Below are 21,166 nucleotides of genomic sequence, written 5' to 3' on the forward strand. Positions count from 1 at the left end.
TGTCGTGGTATTTACTGATTGATGGCGGAAGAACTGGGCGTCAGTTCCCATTCGGTTTTGATGGTTTAAAACATATTGGAAAGTCAACAAACTCGAAAAGTGGGTGTCCTACGGTTTTAATTATAATTATCGACAGAAATTGTCACGTTTCGATGTCTGTTCTTCTTTGCTTTTGCGCAACCAAACCGATCCTATTCTGGATCGCATTGTCACATGTGATGCAAAGTGAATCCTTTACAACAGGAGACGTTTAGGACACTGGTTGGAGACCGATAAGCTACCCAGACAGTGTATGGTGGTCAGCTGCTGGTGTATTAACTATTAGCAGGGGAGCCCACGATGCAAAATGGGGATTTACTTAAGCGTCATTGAGACATATCAGGTTGAAAAGCTTAGATGATAAGAAGAAAAAAATGTTATATAATATATACCTTTTCATCGGTGGAGGAAGCGGCTATAGATTTTCAAATATGTAAAAAAAATCTGTTTCATGGATATACTCGGGTGCGTCAGATATTGATAGCATCAATGTCCTACGTATTTTTAATAATGTTGGTATGTTAATCTGATCGTTTGCATGATGTAGGTGGTTGTACGTAGGCGTTAAAAGTGAAAAAAAAATGTAATCGAGCGCGTCAGATTTTCTAAGAGGGTGTTAAGTGCAACAAAAAAAAGCTCTCATTCAATAATCTGACGATTTCGATCTGACGCGAACTCGCGGCCATTATTATAATGTGCAAAAACAATTTGCCATTTTGAAATACTCAAGCGCGTCAGATTGAGATATATATATTTCATCTTTATGTTTTAGACGTGCTGTCTCCTAATCTGACGATTATCAAGAGGGATTCGCATAATCTGACAAAAACAATATTTTTCAAAACATTTTTTTAATTCATGGAATTTGATTAATTGAAAAGCTCAGGAAATAGCATGCAAATAAATGAATGTATGTTTTTCAAGTAGATTACTTGTATTTATAAAAAAATAATTTATAGAAAAATAATTTTAAAAAAATGCACAAAAAATTTAATTTTTATAATCATTGATTAATTGATGAAGAAAAGAGGAATGGAACTTTCTATGTCTTTTACCACTTTTATTCATGACTAACGTTACTGCAGTTTCGTCCTATAAGGACATCTTCAAAGTTACATACAATATATAAGTTTGGAAATGTTCTTATAGGACGAAACTGCAGTAACGTTAGTTACAAATAAAAGTGGTAAAAAACATAGAAAGTTTCATTTCTCTTTTCTTCATTATGATTCCCTACCACGTAGTAACGGCTACATCCATCAATTAATAGATTAATCAATCATCTTCCTCTCCATCACGAACGAGTTTCTGTGATCAGCTGTGATAGCGTTATGGCAACAGAATTCAGAGTGGGGTAGGAGTGAGAGAGTAATAGATAGAGAAAAAGTGAATTGAGAATAGAGGAATAGAAACTCGGAGAGGGAAATATAGGTATCACACACCTGCGACAAATTTTTGTTATTTCGGCTTGCGGAAATCGTCAGATTATATATTTTTCGTTATGTTTGAATTATTCCCTTTAAAATAGAAAAAAAATAGCTACGCTCGAGAATGTCGAAATTATGTTTTTTTTACAACTTTGCCGCCCTCCCCTTTTTTTACTTCACTCTTAAATTGTCAGATTACTGGAATATACACTTTTTAGCTGTTAATTAACTCACCCTACCTTAATCTGATGCGCTCGAGAATTTCTGATGATCAATTTTTTTTTACTAATCTGATCTTTTATCCTTCACAGGCGGCCTACTATATGGGGCTCATATTTGGTGGAGGTACTTAACCTCTGTATATTAATCTGCCGCGCTTCAGTAAATTCCGAAATCCCCGCTTGGGCTCCCCTAGTATATTACTTTCTGCAAACGAGCCAAACCATAAAGTAGAGTTGTATTGTGAGGAATTGCGTCAACAACAGCTAGCACTGCTTAACCTACCATTCTTCCCAGACCTCTCGTCAACCGACCATTATCTTTTCAAGCACTTGGATAATTGTCTCACTAGTAGAACTTTCGCCAAGCACGACCAGGCCAAAACGGCCTTCGTCGACTTCATTGAATCCCGAGTACCCATTTCTTATGCTGACGTAATTAATCGACTTCTGTTACGTTGTCAAAAATGCACTAATTCAAATGGCTCCTATTTTGATTGAATTCAATTAGTATTCACCGAAATATTACAGTGGAACAATTTTTTGAAAGCACTGGTCTATAACGCTGCGCTCAGCAGCGATACAGCAACATAGTACTAGTATCATATGAATGTGCAATATAATGAATTGATGAGTTTGATCATCCAATTCATTGTTGATCTTTCTTAGAGCTGGTAAATGAAAACGTGTATTCAATGTTTATTCATTATTGGATATACCGATCACTTCTCTGGGTGAACAGCCACGTGAAAAAATGTCTGCAGAATTTACCAGCAGATCTCTAGGAACGTGAAACCAGTTATTTGTATGTTTTTAGTTGGTTTCAAACAAACGGTTTCCATTTTTCATCATCTGTTATCCAAGATAAGACTCTTATCGATTTAGATCGGTAATAAACTGACATGGATCCGACTACCGACTACACATAACAGTTTTGGATAACCTTGCTGTTGGTATCTGCTAACAATTCCAGGTGAGAAATGGCCACGCTTTCAACAGCCCATATTTGCACACATTCTTCATATTTATATAGATTGAAGCAAAAAATTAATTATTTCTATCCACGTAATTCGTCAGTAATATCCATTCAAATAACTCACATTAACGAAATATTAGATTGCTGGGTGTCATTCAAAGAAGATTAGAAGTCAAAACTTTGCACTGAGAGTATTGATCAACATAGGCATATTTAGCAATAGTCTGGGTAAATGGAATACTTCTGAAGCAAAATATTCGGGGGTAAAGTTCGTAGTCTGCTCTTTCTACATCTATCATTATTTGTAATTGACAAATCATCATTTTTGTAGATTAAATTCTTCGAATATGATGATGAATGCCCTGTTGCAATATTCTGCGACTTGAGTAGGGCCTTTGATTGTGTGAACCATCAGAAATTGATGAAGATATTGGAGAGTTATGGCATTAGAGGTATACCATTAGACTAAATTTCATCCTTTTCAACAAAGAGAAAACAAATAGTAACGCTCCAGCCAAATTAAAACCATATGCATGGATAGTAAGGAAATCGAAATGGGCGTTCCACAGGGATCGATCTTGGGTCCAATTCTATTCATCTCGTATGTGAATCATCTTGATGCGATGATTGGTAAAGCCGATTATACTGCGTATGCAGACGACTTTTCATTGTTTCTGTCCTCTACGAATAATGAATACCTATGAACGAAATGTATTGGAACAATTCATGCAGTTTATTTTTTTTTCAATAGTACGAACCTATATTCCAACATTCGAAAAACTCACTATCCCCAAAAAAAAATTGATGATTTTGAAGTCAAAATTGGTGAAATTACTATGCAGAATACATAACACAGGTTAGGTGTTTGGGAGTATCTCTGGAAGAACATACCTCTTGGAAATTCCATTGCCAAACTGAATTCTTTAAAATATCTCTTCATTGATTTACGATCTTTTCTAGATGTGAAACAGATGGTGAATGTTTATTATGCCCAAGTCGAATCGAGACTCAGATATGGCATTTGCCTATGCAATGCACCAGGTGGGAAAGATATTTTCATTGCACAAAAACGAATTTTGAGATGTATCGCGCAAGTTTTTAACAGAGAATCGTGTAGAGCTATTTTCAAAGCATTTCGTGTTTTGACGCTTCCATGTCTCTTCATTTTCGGAACCTGTGTCTATGTTTTTAAAAAAAATAACACTTTTATTCGCAATTCGGATAGTCATGGAACAAGAAAAACGCAACATTTCCATGTGAATTTAGCAAAAAGAAAAATGAATACATGTGCTCCTGATCATTACGGCCTCAACAAACTCCAATCTCTCAGAAGACCTGAAGTATATAAATAAATTGTCTACATTTAAACATGTGATTTACTATGTGTGATGCAAATTCTAATGTTAGCGTATTTTAAGCCTTTATATTTTTCTTTTTTTACACGCTTTATATTAGCTTCATCTGTATGTATATATGTATGTATGTATGTATGTATGTATGTATGTATGTATGTATGTATGTATGTATGTATGTATGATTGTTTGTATGCATGTTTGTTTGTAACTCTTAAGCTCGGGATCTGTATTAATAGAATTATATCGGCATCAGTGCTTGATCTATTCGTGGGCAGATGGCGCTGTATGTAACCTACTTGATATTTCTTGATCTATTCGCGGGCAGATGGCGCTATATGTAACCTACTTGATATTTCTTGATCTGTTCGCGGGCAGAATGCGCTGTACGTAACATCCTTGATAGGTTGTTCAAAAGAAAATCAAAATAATAAATATAGTTTAAAAAACTAAAAAACACGCTTTTATAGGATATGAAACTTGAAAGTGAAAAATAAATATAGTTGAAAAAAACTAAAAAACACGCTTTTAAAGAACATCGAACTGAAAAGTTAAAAATATTTTTTGTTCAATAAGCTTAAAACAATAACGATCAAAAAATACTAGTATTATTGTGACAAAAGCGTGGGCGCTTTGTGCCATATTTCCTGTATATCTAGCGCCCAGGCTTTTTTCACAATAATACTAGTTTTAAGCTTATTAAAAAAATATTTTCAACTTTTCAGTTCGATGTTCTTTAAAAGCGTGTTTTTCAGTTTTTTTAAACTTTATTTATTTGACGTAAATTTTTATTTTATTTCAATGCTAATTGACAATTCCAATACATCTAAGCCATGTCGAAAACTGGAAATAATATTGATTGATTGATGACTCTCAACCACATCCAATACATTTTTTTTGGTTTTCATCACCGACAATGTTAAATAGTTAGAAATACATATAGATGATTAAATTTCTATTATATAGATGATTCAACAAAAAAGTGCGTTTTTTTATGTAAATTTGAGTATTTTCGGTATATACTCGAAACAAAATACTTATCTCAAAACCGTAGACCGTTCCTTGGTGGAAGGTCATTCGACTTATGGTGTTATTGCATGGATATCTGCCAATTAAAATAACGCAAAATCGCTAGGAATGATTCAGAAAGTGATATATGAGAAATCATACATTTATGATACAGAAAACAGAATTATTCGATATGAGACAACAATGTTATAATCATATTGGTTGTTTTAAAAGTTTTGTCCATTTTTATGGGTTTTCATCAAACTGTAATATCTCAGTGAATACATATTCAATTGAATCGAAGTAAGCACCATTTGAATCAGCTCACTTTTACCAACGTAACATAAGTCGACTTATTTCCGCCTGACAATAATTGTGCTCGGGATTCGATGAAGTTGACGAAAGCCGATTTTGCTTGGTCCTGATTGGCTACCAGTGAGAAATTTATTGAACTGCAGAAATTCGACGATCAATTCGTTTAATTTTTGGACGATGATTTGTAGAACATACGGACGGGCTTTGTCGTGGAGCAGGATCAAACCTCTTTTGTTGACCAGTGCTAGCTGCTGCTGACGCAATTCTTGGTACATTCCGTCGACCTCCTCACAATAGGAGTCTGCTGAAATTGTTTGGTCCGTTTATAGAACTCACAGTCAATCACACCAGCCGCCGACTACCATAAAATAATAATGATTTTTCGGTGGGTTTTTACCTTTGGGAAATGCCTGGGTGGCTCATCGGTGTCTAACCACTGTCCTGAATGTCTCCTGTTGTCGTAGGGTATCCAAAGAAGGATCGTTTTGGTTGCGCAAAAGCAAAAGAGAACAGACCTTGAAACGTGACAATTTCTGTCGATCGTTCAGATCGTGGGGCACCCACTTATCAAGTCTTTTGATCTTTTAGATACATGAGAGCTGAAGCCCAGTTCTTCCGTCATCTCACACACCGTTTGCGATGAGTCAGCCTCCACCAGGTTCCTCAAATCCTCCTTCCGGATTACTTCAGGTCGACCACTACAGGGTTCATTTCTGAAATCTCCGGGACAAAATTTCGCAAACCAACATCGAATAGTGCGTTGATTAACACTATCATTGCCAGTTAATTTTTCGGGCTGTTTCGGCATCATATAATAATAGGCTGAAAGTAGTAAAAAATAAATATTCAATTTCAGTATGAATGCTATTTTCTGGGTTTCCTGGCTGTTGTTTGCAGGTTCTGATGTCGGATGTTTCGTTTACTGCTGCAGACCGAGGCGACAGTTTCTCTTGTATTCGGAAAGACGAGTCCCTATACTTTGTTTCGTGGTTCCGATGTAGACACAGACAGATACCTGAACAAAAACTTGAACCACCAGGTACAACAAAAGAGACGGGTTATTAAAACGATGAATCTGTGAACCTGAGGGTCTGCCTGGGGAACTAAATGCATTCAAACGGTACAAATAGGTACAGTAAAAGGGAATTCCATCGGCCATACGACCCAAGAGAGAGAAAACCAAAGCAACCGCAGCTAGGCCAGTCAAAGAAAAAGCTTTCCTTCCCTATGTCCAGAAAGTCACAGACCGGATTGATGGAATCTTAGTGAAACACGACGTGAAACCAATATTTAGGTCAACAAAAGCTATCAGGCAAAGTCTCAGGTCAGCGAAGGATCCAAGAGAACCTCTAGCAACGCCAGGAGTATACCAGATTCCGTGTAGCTGCGGCCAAAAATGCTTTCAATAAAGAAGGTACCCACATTATCTCATTCGAAGACGAAATAATACTTGACAGTACCCAAAATTAATACCTAAGAATATATATAGGCAATATAGATTCAAAAGCACAGGAATAATTCCAATAGAAACGAAGAGACAATGAATATTAATAAAAGATAGCCACCTGCCCCCAGAGGTACACGAACAGGTAATACAGTTAAGAACGATATGAATAGATGACCCAGTACGGAAATAGTAGTTAATGCATTGACTACAACAGGAACAAAAACCAGAGCCCCAACTCGGGTGTTGCGACCGTTACCACATCGCCTTTGAAAATATCTAACGCAGTAGTACACGAAACGTCAGGCATAAAAACCAGTAGACCACGGCCAGAAAAACCGGAAAATAGCCTACATACAGTTTATCTCCGGCCGTGAAAGTTTAGATTCTTCAATTCTATTTCGGTTCAACGAAAGTTTGCAACCAACAAAATACAAAGGAAAATGAATTGAAATAATTTCTGATTGCCTCTCCAGTTGCCTTCTTTCCAGTTTAAATTTGCCAACCCAATCAAAATACTGAATTTACCCATACAGGGCTTTTCATGATGAGCGTTAATTAGCCGTTTCTGACAAACTATTTAAGGGATCAACCTGAAAATTCCACAGTATGCATGAATCAATATGACCTACACGCCTAAAATATTTCAGACGAAGCGGCGTTGTCGCTTCTACTATAAAGTAGCGGCTTCTTTGATTTTTCAAATGGAACACCCCGTATATAATATCATATTATGATTCATTATCACTTTGTCAACAAATTTATATACTATTTCTCTATACCTATCTATTACCGTTTAGAAGATATAAATTAATTTCGATATTTTTTTTTACCAAACATGATATTTTATAAATGCTGATAATCTTGAACTTTCTTGCACTGAAACGATTAAATTTGAAATGGAGTGGAGTGATACTATGAGGATCTTCACTACGAGTCATATTTTCATTTGGCTCATACAGGGTCTTCAAAAAATGCAGATACTTTGATCTCATGAAAAAATGAGTGGAACTCAATTTTTTCAAATGGAACATCCTGTATATTTTTGAGCTCTACATCCAATATTAGATTAACTTTGTTCAGATAATACTATTTCTATTTTGAACCGTTTTCGAGATAAACTGTTTCAAACGGAAACTGACGTGGTTTTCTTGCTCGTTTTTTTGAATTCATCACTTATTTTGGATATTCAACATTTTTTTTATACTTAGTAATATTTTTTTTTGATCCAGTTTTTTAACGGTCTCAGATCAGTCAATTCGAAATTGGTATGTACTTACCTTAGAAAAAGTTACAATTTGTATACATTGAGGTATTGGTCTCTAACGTACATACACATTAATATTTTTTAATAGTATGCTTTCGAAAAATAAATAAACCAATTATTTAACGTCAGACTTTCGTTGGTGGTTTTGACTGATTGTGATGGGTTTATTATTTTCAGTTCGTGTTTCAGCGTCGATAAAACTCAAAAATGTTGAAATATACATGGTGTTCCATTCGAAAAAATTGAGTTCCATTCATTTTTTCATGAGATCAAAGTATCTGCATTTTTTGAAGACCCTGTATAAGGCAAATGGAAATATGACTCGGAGTGAAGATCCTCATAGTATCAGTCCACTCCATTTCAAATTTGATCGTTTTAGTGCAAGAGAGTTCAAGATTATCAGCATTTATAAAAGTTCATGTTTGGTAAAAAAAATATCGAAATTAATTTATATTTATATAGATAGGTATAGGGAAATAGTATATGAATTTGTTGACGAAGTGATAATGAATCATAATATGATATTATATACGGAGTGTTCTATTTGAAAAATCAAAGAAGCCGCCACTTTATAGTAGAAGCGACAACGCCGCTTCATCTAAAATATTTTAGGCGTGTAGGTCATATTGACTTATGCATACTGTAGAATTTTCAGGTTGATCCGTTGCATAGTTTGCCAGAAACGGATAATTAACGCTCATCATGAAAAGCCCCGAATATACAAAATCGATTAGTAATTGATGGTTCAGTCAATGATTTCAAATTCTCCTCGCTATTTTTTGCTAACATAAACATGAAATGTAGCGCCAATAATATAATATGATGAAAAATCATTCAGTTGAGATGAAACATCAAAGTTTTGTTCTTTTCATAAAAATAAATCAATCAATTGAGTTATCGTTGACTATAATATTCACAGACCTACCTGTAATAAGTTGTCACATAACCTTGTTTAATTTTTTGAAAAATCCCTGAATACTTAACATACACAAAAAATGCAAAAGAATATGATGTTTCTGTTGAAAAAATACCACGATTACTTATAATTTTTGAATAGTTGTCATTGTCAGAAATACATTGGTTTCATCTCAATTTTAGTTCAAAAATACTGGCAAATGAATTTTTCCATCTCCTTCAAGTATATTAATGAGGAAGTGTGGAACCTGAAAGGATTCCATCATATCAAAATCTTACAAATTCATCTCTCTAATATCATTGTACCAAGGTTAGCCCTCCTCCCAAAAAAAAATCTGTATGCCCTCTTGACTCCTTTCAACTAACATTAAAATACATTTTAATGATTTACAGAAAAGGTTTCATGTTTCGGAGTTTCGATGTCATAATAGTATTGAGAAAACGACCAGTTGAATTTTCTCAAAATAAATTTTCTTTATTCATTATAAACATTTAAAATAGTACCCTCCCAAAAAAATTGATAAAGTAAAACTCATATGTGCACCGTTCAGTTTTCAAGCCAATCAGATTTTATTAAATCTGCAGCTTTCTCCCCAATTGCGTAGGCTGGAGCTGCTGTATGAGCCGTAAAAGTCATTGGAGCCACACTTGTATCTGCAACACGTAATTTTTTCATTCCATGAACTCTCAAACGAGGATCAACAACTGCTTCGCCATTATTTTTGGGTCCCATTTTGCAAGTAGCAACTTGATGATAAAGACTACCGATAATAACTCTCAGAGAACACTCCCAATATTCGTCACTATCGAACTGGTGGTCTTCACAACCTGAAAATGAATGGCACTTTGAAAAAGTCCTAGTTTTTAGTCTCCTGTAATTTTTTTTCATTTTAAAGAATTCAGTATTCAGTTGAAAATCACTAAAGTGAAAATCAGAAATTTCAATATCAACCAAAATAAATAATTATAACTAACCAATGAAAGAAATAACTGTAACCTCTGGTAAAGACTATCTAGTTTATCTCCAAAGCACGCCTACTTGGTTTGTGAAACACGCGTCAAGAAAAATATTGCCGTTCTGGTGTTTGCAATCCCGAATCTAGAGTGGGGGTATACCGGGGCCTATGCCCTGGCCGGCAAGTTCAAAAGGCGGCCAAATTCTCACTTTACAGACGGATAGATAACTCATCATTTACTTTAACTTTTACCTACAATAGGCACTCACACAGAGGAAGAAAAATGAAGACAGATCCTGCGTTTTGTTTTGGATGCTGTATTGTATCTAACCACAAACTGCTTTTTTTCTCGCGGGTCCCATGAAACTCTTAGCGATCTCATCTGACACTGTCCTCAGCCTAGTCAAGGTAACTTCTTGAACTGTATTTCCCTGCTCGCCAAACATAATTCAACTTTGAATTTCAATTAGAACACTGTGCCATCATTGACACAATGAAAAAAATAGCATTTTAAATGACATCAAAGAAGCCAAATACTATACGATAACGTTTGACTGTACTCCAGATGTGTCCCATACAGAACAAATGAGCCAGGTAATTCGATATGTGAGAAGAACTGGCGAGGTGTGTGAAATGAAAGAAAATTTCGTTCATTTCATAAAAGTAGCCGGAAGGGCAAGAGAGCCAAGTTAATGTCATGGCCAATGTTATGATGATGGGTCCAATATGGCCGGCGTCTATAAAGAAGTGCAAGCCAGGATTGTAGAAAGGAATGAGCTAGCCAAGTTCGTATCATGCTTGGCTTACTCCTTAAATCTTGTAGGTGTCCATTCTGCCTCATCATGCCAGGAAGCTATTAATCTATTTGGACTTATTCAAAAAGAACCTTGCTTTTTCGTTAGCTCCACTGCTAGGTGAGACATTGGAAAAAATATGTTGAAACAAATTTGAAAGGAAATAGATGGTCGGCGGAACATGTTGCCGTAAATGGTCTATTAAATAATTTATCAGAAGTAACGCCTTAGAAGAAGAAAAGCAAACTTCTCATATTCCAGAAGCTGAGTACGAGGAAGGTCACCTCTTAACTACTATAACGAATTTTAAATTCATTCCTAATTCAATTATTTGGCGAAATCAATCCAGAGGATTGATTTCGCCTATTTTGCAAAACAAACGAATTCCGAAACATAAAAAACATTCCGAAGAGTTGTGTGAAAACCAATTACAAACACTCCAACCTCTCCAACTATTTTCTAAAGAAATGATGATGGTATTTGATCAAATCATATCAGAAATTCAAAAGGGGCTTGGTAGTGGTAGGCACTAATAATTTGAAAATGTCAATCAAATAACTGCGAAAGAATAAAGCAGATCTGGCTCGAAAATACGAGCAAGATTGAAGCACGTTGAATTCTGCCAGGAACTCTGAGTTTATAAAGAACAAGCTCAACTTTCATTTGGTGATTTAGAAAAGGCCGACTATTTCTATCTCTTGTAACAGATCTATGTGCATGATTTGCAGGATGCTTTTCCTAGTATTTGTATTGCCCTTTACGCTTCCTACTACACCCGCAAGCTGTGAGCTAAGTTTTAGCAAACTGAAACTAATTAAAAATTATTTGCGTTCTTCTATGAGCCAGTTACGTATACTTGCGTATACTGTAGACAATACATCTGCCGGAATCGATTTTCAATCATTGGAATGGGCACACTTGCAGACCGATTTCGGGCTATTTTGCTCCTCGTCAGTGCAAGGTAGTGTCTTTTATCAACAAGAAGTCGATGATTTTTCATAATTGAAAATTGAATTCCCTTCAGAGTATCATTTTCCGATCAAGGCTGAAGCGAACGACAAACAACATATTTATCATCGTCCCATCTGCCCGTAAACGAGTAACTAACCAACCGCATATCCGAATGCCCCAATTCATCCACAAGAACAATTTGTTCAGGCCAGTATCAACCTACAGTGTAGATGATACACCTACAGCAAATAACTACGCCACTGGCTTGGATTAGACCCGACAGGTGTCAGTGCAAGATTATTCACAGATGCAATTTCTGCATATGCTGTTGGCGAGACAACAGCCGGAATCGATTTATTTTCAATTATTTGAACGGACACACTTGGAGACAGTCAGTGACCGGTAGTGCAAGGTAATGTTCATCATCAACATGAAATCGAAGGTTTCCCATAATTGAAAATCGAATTCCTTTCAGAGTATCATTCCTCGCAACAAGGCAGGAGCGTGGTATTAGCCAGGGGAGTGGTGTCACCCCATTAAACTTGAGAGTGGCCGGAACGAATTGTTAATTTAGATAATTTCTTTGGATGATATTATGAAATAACCGTCTTTTTGTATATATTTTATATACGTAGAAAATCATACTCCCAACACGGTTATTTACGTTGAATTTGGCTTGCTGTAGATCAGCCTTTCCTAGCATTTTCCAACCACGGAATAGTGGCACAATCCTCAATGACCCCTTTGTAAGAAGCCACTAATACATTACGGAGCAGTTATGCTAGCATAACAAATGAAAAACCTTTTTAAAATATACGTTAATGTGAAAGTTGGTGTTGCTTTTTGCAACTAAATTAATGATATTCGGCTTGATGTTACTTCTAAGTAACAAATCAGATTCGACTTGGAATCTATTGGGCTATATTGGTTTTCAATATACAGGGTGTAACATAAATACGATTAAATATTCAAGTGACGTATTTTTGAAACAAGTCTATACAAATTTATGTCCGGAAATGCGTCGTTTCAGAGATACAGGGTGTTGAAATTGAATTTTTTCAATTGGAAAGGGTTATATTTTTAGGAGTGACTAGTTTTTGGCTTTCTACGACTCCATTTTTAAAAATAACATTTGCAAAAAATAGGTTATTTGCACGAAATTTGGTACCCAGGATTTTTTTGACGTGGGGAATCATAATTTCATATTAATTTTAATGTAAGAACTAGAGGGCGCTGCGTACATTGTTATTATTCATTTGAAATTTCCCTCAAATTTTTTGACAGTAAACTTTTGGTACTTTTCGTGAAAAAACCCAATTCCTACACTTTTTCGTCAAAAAAAAGTACACTTTCTCAACAACGCTGGAGGTGATCGTTTTAGAGAGATTTACAATTTTCTATATCGATGCATATCACTAAGCTCCAACGGTGCTAAATGCTGGGAACATTACAAAAACTAAGTATGTCTTGGATCTTTCAAAATGTTCATCGAAAAATCATTCGTTTTCAAGATACAAACAACTGAAATTGTAAAAAACCAATCAAGTTTTGAAAAATTTCAACAATTTGTATCTAGAAAATAAATGATTTTTTGATAAACATATAACAGGAAAAAGTTGTTTATTTTGACGAGATCCACCACATACTAAGTCTTTGTAATGTCATCAGCAACTTCATTTAGCGCCCTAGGAGCTATTGAAAATTGTAAATATCTCGAAAACGATCACCTTCAGCTCTGTTTAGAAAATGTACCTTTTATACTTGAAAAAGGTGTGGAAATTAGGCTTTTTCATGAAAAGTCCCAAAAGCTTACTGTCAAAAAAGTTAGGACCATTTGAAATAAATAATGACAGCGTACGCAGCATAATACGAAATTATTATTTTCCATGTAAAAAAACCCAGCATTTAATTTCGTGCAAATAACTCATTTTTCGCAAAGATTTGTTTAAAAAACAAACAAAAAATTCAATTTCAACACCCTGTATCCCCGAAACGAAGCATTTCCGGACACAAAATTATATAGACTTGTTTTCTTAAAATTATCACAGGAATACGTCACTAGAATATTTCAACGTACTTATGTTACACCCTGTATAGAAGAGCAGATAATGCCTTTTCACATAGGGTTGTGGTTGAAAATAGGGGTAAATGCTTTAATACTTCTTCTGATATTTTTCTATAATCTTTCTGTATATTCAACCAATAAATTGATGATGAGAACTCTTGGAAATTACGACTCAAAGCTGAATTACAAGCAATTTCTGATAATTGGTTCTTTTTGCCGTTGTCAAGCTCGTAAACGAAACAAATACCTCAAATCGCTGAGGTGTTTAATCATGACGTCTTGTACGTGTACAGTGCTCCATCAGATGATTTCAAAAACGCTGACAGTGTAGGAAAAAATTATTATAGAATTTTTGAAAGATGCGATTAGTCCAAAATAAACTTGTTCATTAAGCGTACTTATCGAATACGACACTTTCGGTGACATTTATTTATTATTGTTAAATTGTCCGGATGTGAGACTAGGGTTCCATTCAACACAGGTTGAGAAACACCGGTAGATTATTGTTGTTTGGAAAACGGTTTCAGTGAGTTTATTTTCAAGGAGGCAATATTCAACAAATTCAGAAAATCTGCGCTTCTTGGAAGTGTGGTTCTATGTGCATCTATGTAGTTCAATGTTTAATAAACGCCACTATTAATTGGGCAAACATACTTTCGATGTATACTGCCCATGGAGGATCTAATAAGTAGGGGAGCTCTAATAAGTCGAAATTTTCTCATGAAAGTGTTTATAGAAAAACATATGTTACCAAATATTTTTCTATAGAATTATCAAGGTTGTTTGTGGAAAAGCAACTTTCACGTCGTCCTATATGACTATGACAATTATGTGACTATTCATATTCAATAAATCAAATGTTTATATTTTTATCAAACATTACTTGATCCTTGATCCTGAACTCATGGTGACATCTAGCAGACAGTAGCCTAACTTGTAATTAAAATGCAGAAAATTCAGAAAAGACAAAAGACGTAGATTTCTTAAAAAAGGTAACAAATTCAACAATTCACTTCATCCCATTGAAAACAGTTCTCAAATTCAGTTTTAAATTCAGTTTGAATTAGTCGAATTGTTGATATTATTATGAATATTTTAGGAAAGACAATGGCAACTCCCTCCTACATGTCATATTTATTGTGCGCTACCAAATTCCATACACTTACGCTTAGAAGATGGATATGTTCCGACTGAGCTGGTAGTTGTAGTGACTGTACGATATCCACTCTTCACAATTTGTTACTTCAACCGTGAAATTTGACTCAAAAGTGTACTTGGATGTAATGTGATCCGTCAATAAGTTTGATATACAGACAAATCAAAATATCCATCTTACCCAATTCTTTCAATGGCTAGATGAATTCTAAAGTCTGAATTACTCCACTCTTCATTAGATGCTGTTAATGTGGTTTTCATTGCTTTCTTTATACCCTGATGATAAATATGAGAGGATACACTTAAAATTCATTAAATAAAGTCATCATTCTTTATTTAAATGACTAAGAGGGGCAAATTTCTTATTTGAGTCGAATCATTTATTTAAATTACTAAATTGGTGATATTATGAAAATTTGATTCATTCTGGTGATCTGATTATTTATCGTAGATATATATGTAAACTTCAGGTGAATGATGAAAATATTTCAATGTTTGAATCTCTAATATGAATGCACGAGGTCTTTAGAGGCGACAGCTTGCCAGCCTCTTTCGATAAATCGTGATTTGCCGTTAAAATTGAGGTCTAAAAAACTGGTACTAGTGTGAATTTAACTGAGGTAAAAAAAGTAAACCCAACATTTGTTGCTTTTTTGTTGCTAATCAGTTGCTAGAACGTCAATTTTGTTGCTCGAACCGCTAAAAATCGACAACAGTACTAGTTTTCCGTTAAGATAGCGTGAAACTGACTGAAATTTGAACTATTTCGACTTCCGGTATTAAGTTTGCCGCTGAATGTCTGTAGTCAGACATTTCATTTTAGGAACAGCAATAAATCATTATGCTAAGTTTCTAACGAAAAAATTGAAAGTTAAGCTAGCGTGACCGGTTTGTTGCTTTAACAGTGTCCAAACTCTTTCGACTTCCGGTTTAAATTTTGTTGCTGACTCTTTGTACTCAATCACTGCGTTTTTGAGGAGCAAAATATATTATTTCAAGTTTTATGACCAAAAATTTGAAAAGTTGAGCTAGCATGGTCGGTTTGTAGGTATGCTAGTTACCGAACTCTTTCAACTTTCGGTTTGAATTTGGTCGCTGACTCTCTATACCCTATATCTTTGTACTCAGTCAGTGCGTTTCATGAGGAGCAAAAAAATATTAATTCAATTCATACCCGGTATGACCGTATGACAACAACAATGCTTTATTGGTTGGTAAAGTGGACTCATCTAACTGAATTGAGAATTTAGAAGTCTTCAGATGACTGCACAATGACTCTTCAATGTTTTCAGCCGCCTCATCAATTCGTCTTTGCACGGCACTATTGCTCAAAGGAATTTTTCGGATAATATCTGCCGCTGGTTTATGGAGCAAAGTAGTATGAAGTTCACCTGCTCGAACAATTAGCAAGGAGACATTGTAGAAAGCTCGTAGTCCGTCGGTTTTATATGAGACAACGGGCGGGCCTAGTACTTCCCAGAACGGAGACTAGAAACTTCTCGCTTTGCATTAAAGTTTACTGTCATCTATTGTACAATTTGACAACTATCGGACAGGGAATAGTTACTATCTAGTCCCCTAGATGGCGTTACACGAGGAAACGCGCGTTAAGCGTACAGGAGCGGTAAAGTTGGTGTTAAAAGCCATCGCCTCCCTAACCCGCTTCCACGCCCTCAATCTTCTCTGTGCCCTAAACTGCCTCCCTATAGGCCTCCAGTGGCCACAAGGGGGCATTATCGTCTACTTTGAGAAAGACTACTTCAGACAATATCTTTAGAGTTGATGGAATACAAGAGTTGAAGTCAACGTCTAGCCAAAGAAATATTGGGCAAATCTGTTTTAAATCTGTTTTTCCGTTAATCAGCTGCCGCCCCCATACGAACGACAACTCTCAGAAGTTGAGAAACTTATGCGAGCTAAGGACTAACGAGGTCTTACCTTTTAACGTGTGATTCCTAACACGGAAATGGCCTTGAAATTTATGTAATGGTTATTCTGCAGAAAATATAAAAAATGCGATATAACACTAGATAAATTACAGAATAACAAATCATAAAATTTGCAGAATAACCCCATTGTAGTGAATAAGAACGAGTCTGATTGCAATCCGAAATAATGAGTGTTAATGATATAATGTTATCATTTAAGTTATTCAAATTCTATACCCACCTGGTATTTTCGTGTCAACTATTTTTGCTCCGTACTTTTGCATAGATGGACTATTGTTGATTCTTTGTATTTCTCTTATCGCATATATGAAAGCTTTGACATCATGATTTTCAGGATCTGAAAGATAGTTTGCGTAGAATTTAGGCGAATCTAAAGGATCTCTAGATCTCAGTTCCATGTGCCCTTTGGATTTTGGATGAACTAACATTGGAAAAATCTGTGGAATAAACAATGTTTTTAATATAGTGAATAGAAAGTAAACATAACATGTCATTAAGATTGAATTTTTTCTGTCGATCACTTCATTTATCCATGTACTCATGATCAAATTGTATTCAGAAGTTGAAAAAATCTGGAGGGCTTCAAATCCAGTCATAGATGCACGAATGCCCTACTGAAAATTAACACTGTTTCAATAGATTATTCTGAAGCAATCGACAAAATAAGTCACCGCCTTCTCACAGCTCTGTTGAACTATATAGGTTTCTCATACTCTTCTCCTGCATTGATAAATAACTATTTGAATGGAAGGTACCAACGCGTAACTTTGGCTGGAACTATGTCAAGTTTCTCGAATATATCTGCAGGGGTACCTCAAGGTTCAATTCTCAGTCCCACGCTTTTCATAATCCACACATTCCAATTTCCAAAGTGTCTCTTGATAATAATAATTTATTTCCCCAAGAAACATACAATGTCCATAGCAGGGGAAAAATAAAAATTAAAAAAACACAAACATAACATGCTAAGTACGAAATTCATAACTACGCTGGTGACACCCAAATTTATAAACGATTTTCGAAATCTTCTGTAGCACTTGCTTGTGAGCAAATAAATGCAGATTTAAAATCTTCACTCACTGCCTGTAATGTTAGTAGTAGTAATGCTATTTGGTCGAACAGCAATGAGGAAAAGATGTAAGAGAAATATCAATATCGTTCTAGACGAGCATCAGTTGCCTTTGCCAGATTCTACGAAAAATCTTGGTCTCATAATTGACCAATCCTTCAAGTTCAACTCTCATGTCTCCTAAATTAAAAAACGTGGCTATAGTGATTTGAAATCAATATACTCAAATAGGAAGTCATCGAATCAAACATCGAAGAAGATATTATGCGATGCCCTAGTTCTCTCTCACGCCAACTATGCAGAGTATATGGCCCAGTGTTACGTTTGTCTTTCTTCTGATTGAATCGGCCATTACTTGATGAAGATCCATAGTAATTTCATAAACAACACCTAATGATTTGATCTTCACAAACTTTTTGTGGAGATCAAATCATAAGGTGTTGTTGATGAAATCACGTTTATCTGATAGAAAGAAAATACAGACACTACAAAACGCATACACACAAATTGCCTCAACTCCTTTACTAATAAAATAATTTTGATGTAAATGAGCATTTCATACAGTTTTATTTTCATTACATTTCTTTTATTGTTGTTAGTACTAACAGAAATGATTCTGGTGCATTTGGCACTGAAATCTAGGATTTACGTATGTTGTGCATGTAGGTACAATATTTTTTATTTTTTTCGATGTTGAATGGAAGAGCAACTTCTGATTGAGTCATTCGTGACAAGATCAGAAATTGAATTCTGCCTTTTGATAGGTACGTGGGTGGGTTGTATATATTGTACATTCTTCTCCATACCTATCAATAAAAACAATTATTATTATCATTAATTACTTGATTCTTATAAGTAATGATTAGTAGTTTTAAGAAGAGCCATCTAAACTCTTCCTAAAAAAACTTCCTTGTAAGAACTGTGAAAGGTGGTAGAAAATTCTGAAAGCTGCAACTCTAAGTAAGACCAGTGCACTGAACAAATTAATGAGAAAGTATGACAAAAAGTAGTTGTAGAATTGTATGGATTGAATAACAAAATCAAAATTCATTCTCCATCTTAGTATCTTCATTGCGGCTTCGACAGAATGATAATTTAAATATTCATTATGGAGTTAGTTCCCTGGTTATACTACCAAAACACAAAGAGGGTGTCAGCAGTAATTATAAAACTTCGTATATCACTGGAGTTTTTTCCCAACACCAAATCGTTCATCTTAACACCTCGACACGTGTTTCGTGTCGTGTTTCATTATTATGAATAACGATGACGGACCTATACCAAATAGCATACTGTATAGCTTGTTAAAATAAAATAAAATAATGTTGTTGGGTTTACTGATTACTACATAAGGACACATTGCAAAAATAAATTTAGATAGGCAATATTGTGAAATTAATTTTTATATAGCTGAAAATTGTTTTATACTAAAATGTATTGTAAAATAATAGATAAGGCAAAATTGTAAAATTAATTTAGGTTGGTATACCTGTATGGTTGGTACGCCTGGATGGTTTACCTGTATGAGTTACCTTTATAGCATAAATAGGATTAGCTCGCACTAGTTCTTAGTTTTAATCTTCCTCTTTGAAGATGATCACTTGGTGATCGAAACACATGTCGAGGTGTTAAGAATAACGATTTGGTGTTGGGAAAAATATTCATTACTACACCAAAGGTTCCAAACAGTGCATCATAAGTATAAAACTTCGTCTTCTAGCTGAATGATTCTTGAACTTCATTCCAGGAATTACACGACATTTTGGACTTGATAGAAGTTGGAATCACTACGTTGCTAATTATTAGGTGCCAGAAGCTATTAATAAAATATTAATAATGGCTGCGGATATCAAATGAAAATCTAAATTTCCTGAAATTTCTTTTTTGAGACTAATTTTAGCGAGACCCGCAAACGAAGTCACAATTATATACAATCTACTTCATTTGAAAAATCACATAAGCTCAAATCGAATGAACGCGAATCTATGTAAAATTTGAAGCAACCTATGTTAAAGTGAACAATGATCAAAATTACTTTAACAAGACACTTTTTCCGACACAATTCGGATCTTTGAAGAAACGTTCTTTTTACAGCAAAGTCTTCATCACTCCCTATTTTTTAGAAAAAGAATAGTAACTTCACATTGTGAATTCAAGAAATTTTGTCGTGAATGAAGGGTGATGTCATTTCAATGTCGGAAAAATAGAATAGTTGTTCCATTTAAAAAATACATTCTTGAAGTTATAGTTCCTTTGGCGCGTTGGGGAAAAATGATGAGAGTGGATTTTCACGATGTTCGCCCCACACTGTCACGAAAAACCGACACCCTGAAGTTAGCTCCTTCTTCTTTTCCTTCAATTCACAGAACCGTTGCCTTGCAAGAGGCAACCCAACCAGCAAAGTTGTTTTATAATTCCATGGTGTTGCAAGAGTTTTATTTTGTTAGTATTTTATAATTACTTTCAAAATGCTAATTGATCATATTAGATGATCGGTGAACACAATGCAGTTGTAGGCGATAAAAGTGTTTTATAAATTTGTCATAAAAACGTTTATGAAATGAAATGAAAAAACCATTATAAAATAGACAGGAAATTATCGCAGAAACGTTTTCGCAACTAACTTATAAAACTTATTTTCCTATAAAAGTAAATTGTTATGTAGCAGTTTTATAACACTTTTCTGCAAGATTTTCATGATAGGTATAAAACTATTTCTAGCTTATTTTATAACTGTTTTCTGTAGCTATAATGAAATTATTTTATTGGAATGCTTTCAGACACTATTTTATTTTCATTACCATATTGTCATTTCAATGATAATTTCCCAACTATTTTATAGTATGATATATTAACTACAATTCAAAAGCACTTATATAACTGTCATAAAATCAAATTGCTTTTGCTAATATATATTTGCTGCCACCAAGAATAAAATGCAGCATTTAAGAACAACCAGCTGACATCGATTCCTAATCACATGTTTGAAAAATAACTCATCCTTAATTTTAGACACTATGATATGCATATATATGTGTATATATATATACTTTCAATTTGATAATAATTCCATTGTGTGGATACTGTAGTGGATTTTTCTGTTTATATCCCGAATATATAAATGAAAATAAATAATAACTCAATGGCGGCCATTTTGAAAATTTATTGGGGGGTATATAATAGTCTTAGATTCAGTTCGAGGTGCTTCAAATAGACGAAGAAATGACTTGGTGTTCCATAAAAAAACTTTCTGAAAGCTTTGAGTC

General features: G+C 34.7%; 1 protein-coding gene across 1 annotated transcript in view; it reads right to left on the reverse strand.

Annotated features, from left to right (window-relative positions):
- Positions 1-9,410: 9,410 nt before the first annotated feature.
- Positions 9,411-21,166, reverse strand: part of LOC111505248 (glucose dehydrogenase [FAD, quinone]) — a 52,872-nt gene continuing 41,116 nt past the window's right edge. Inside the window, exons 8-9 of the mRNA XM_074178990.1 lie at positions 17,052-17,268; positions 9,411-9,789 (exon numbers count right to left, since the gene is read on the reverse strand). Coding sequence (XP_074035091.1) covers positions 9,509-9,789; positions 17,052-17,268 — 498 coding nt within the window. The 3' untranslated portion in view covers positions 9,411-9,508. The remainder of the gene's footprint in view (positions 9,790-17,051; positions 17,269-21,166) is intronic.

This window comes from Leptinotarsa decemlineata, unplaced genomic scaffold, assembly GCF_025532065.1.
Source record: "Leptinotarsa decemlineata unplaced genomic scaffold, Ldec_3_MD MMD2_tig00004307_RagTag_RagTag, whole genome shotgun sequence".
NCBI lineage: Eukaryota > Metazoa > Arthropoda > Insecta > Coleoptera > Chrysomelidae > Leptinotarsa > Leptinotarsa decemlineata.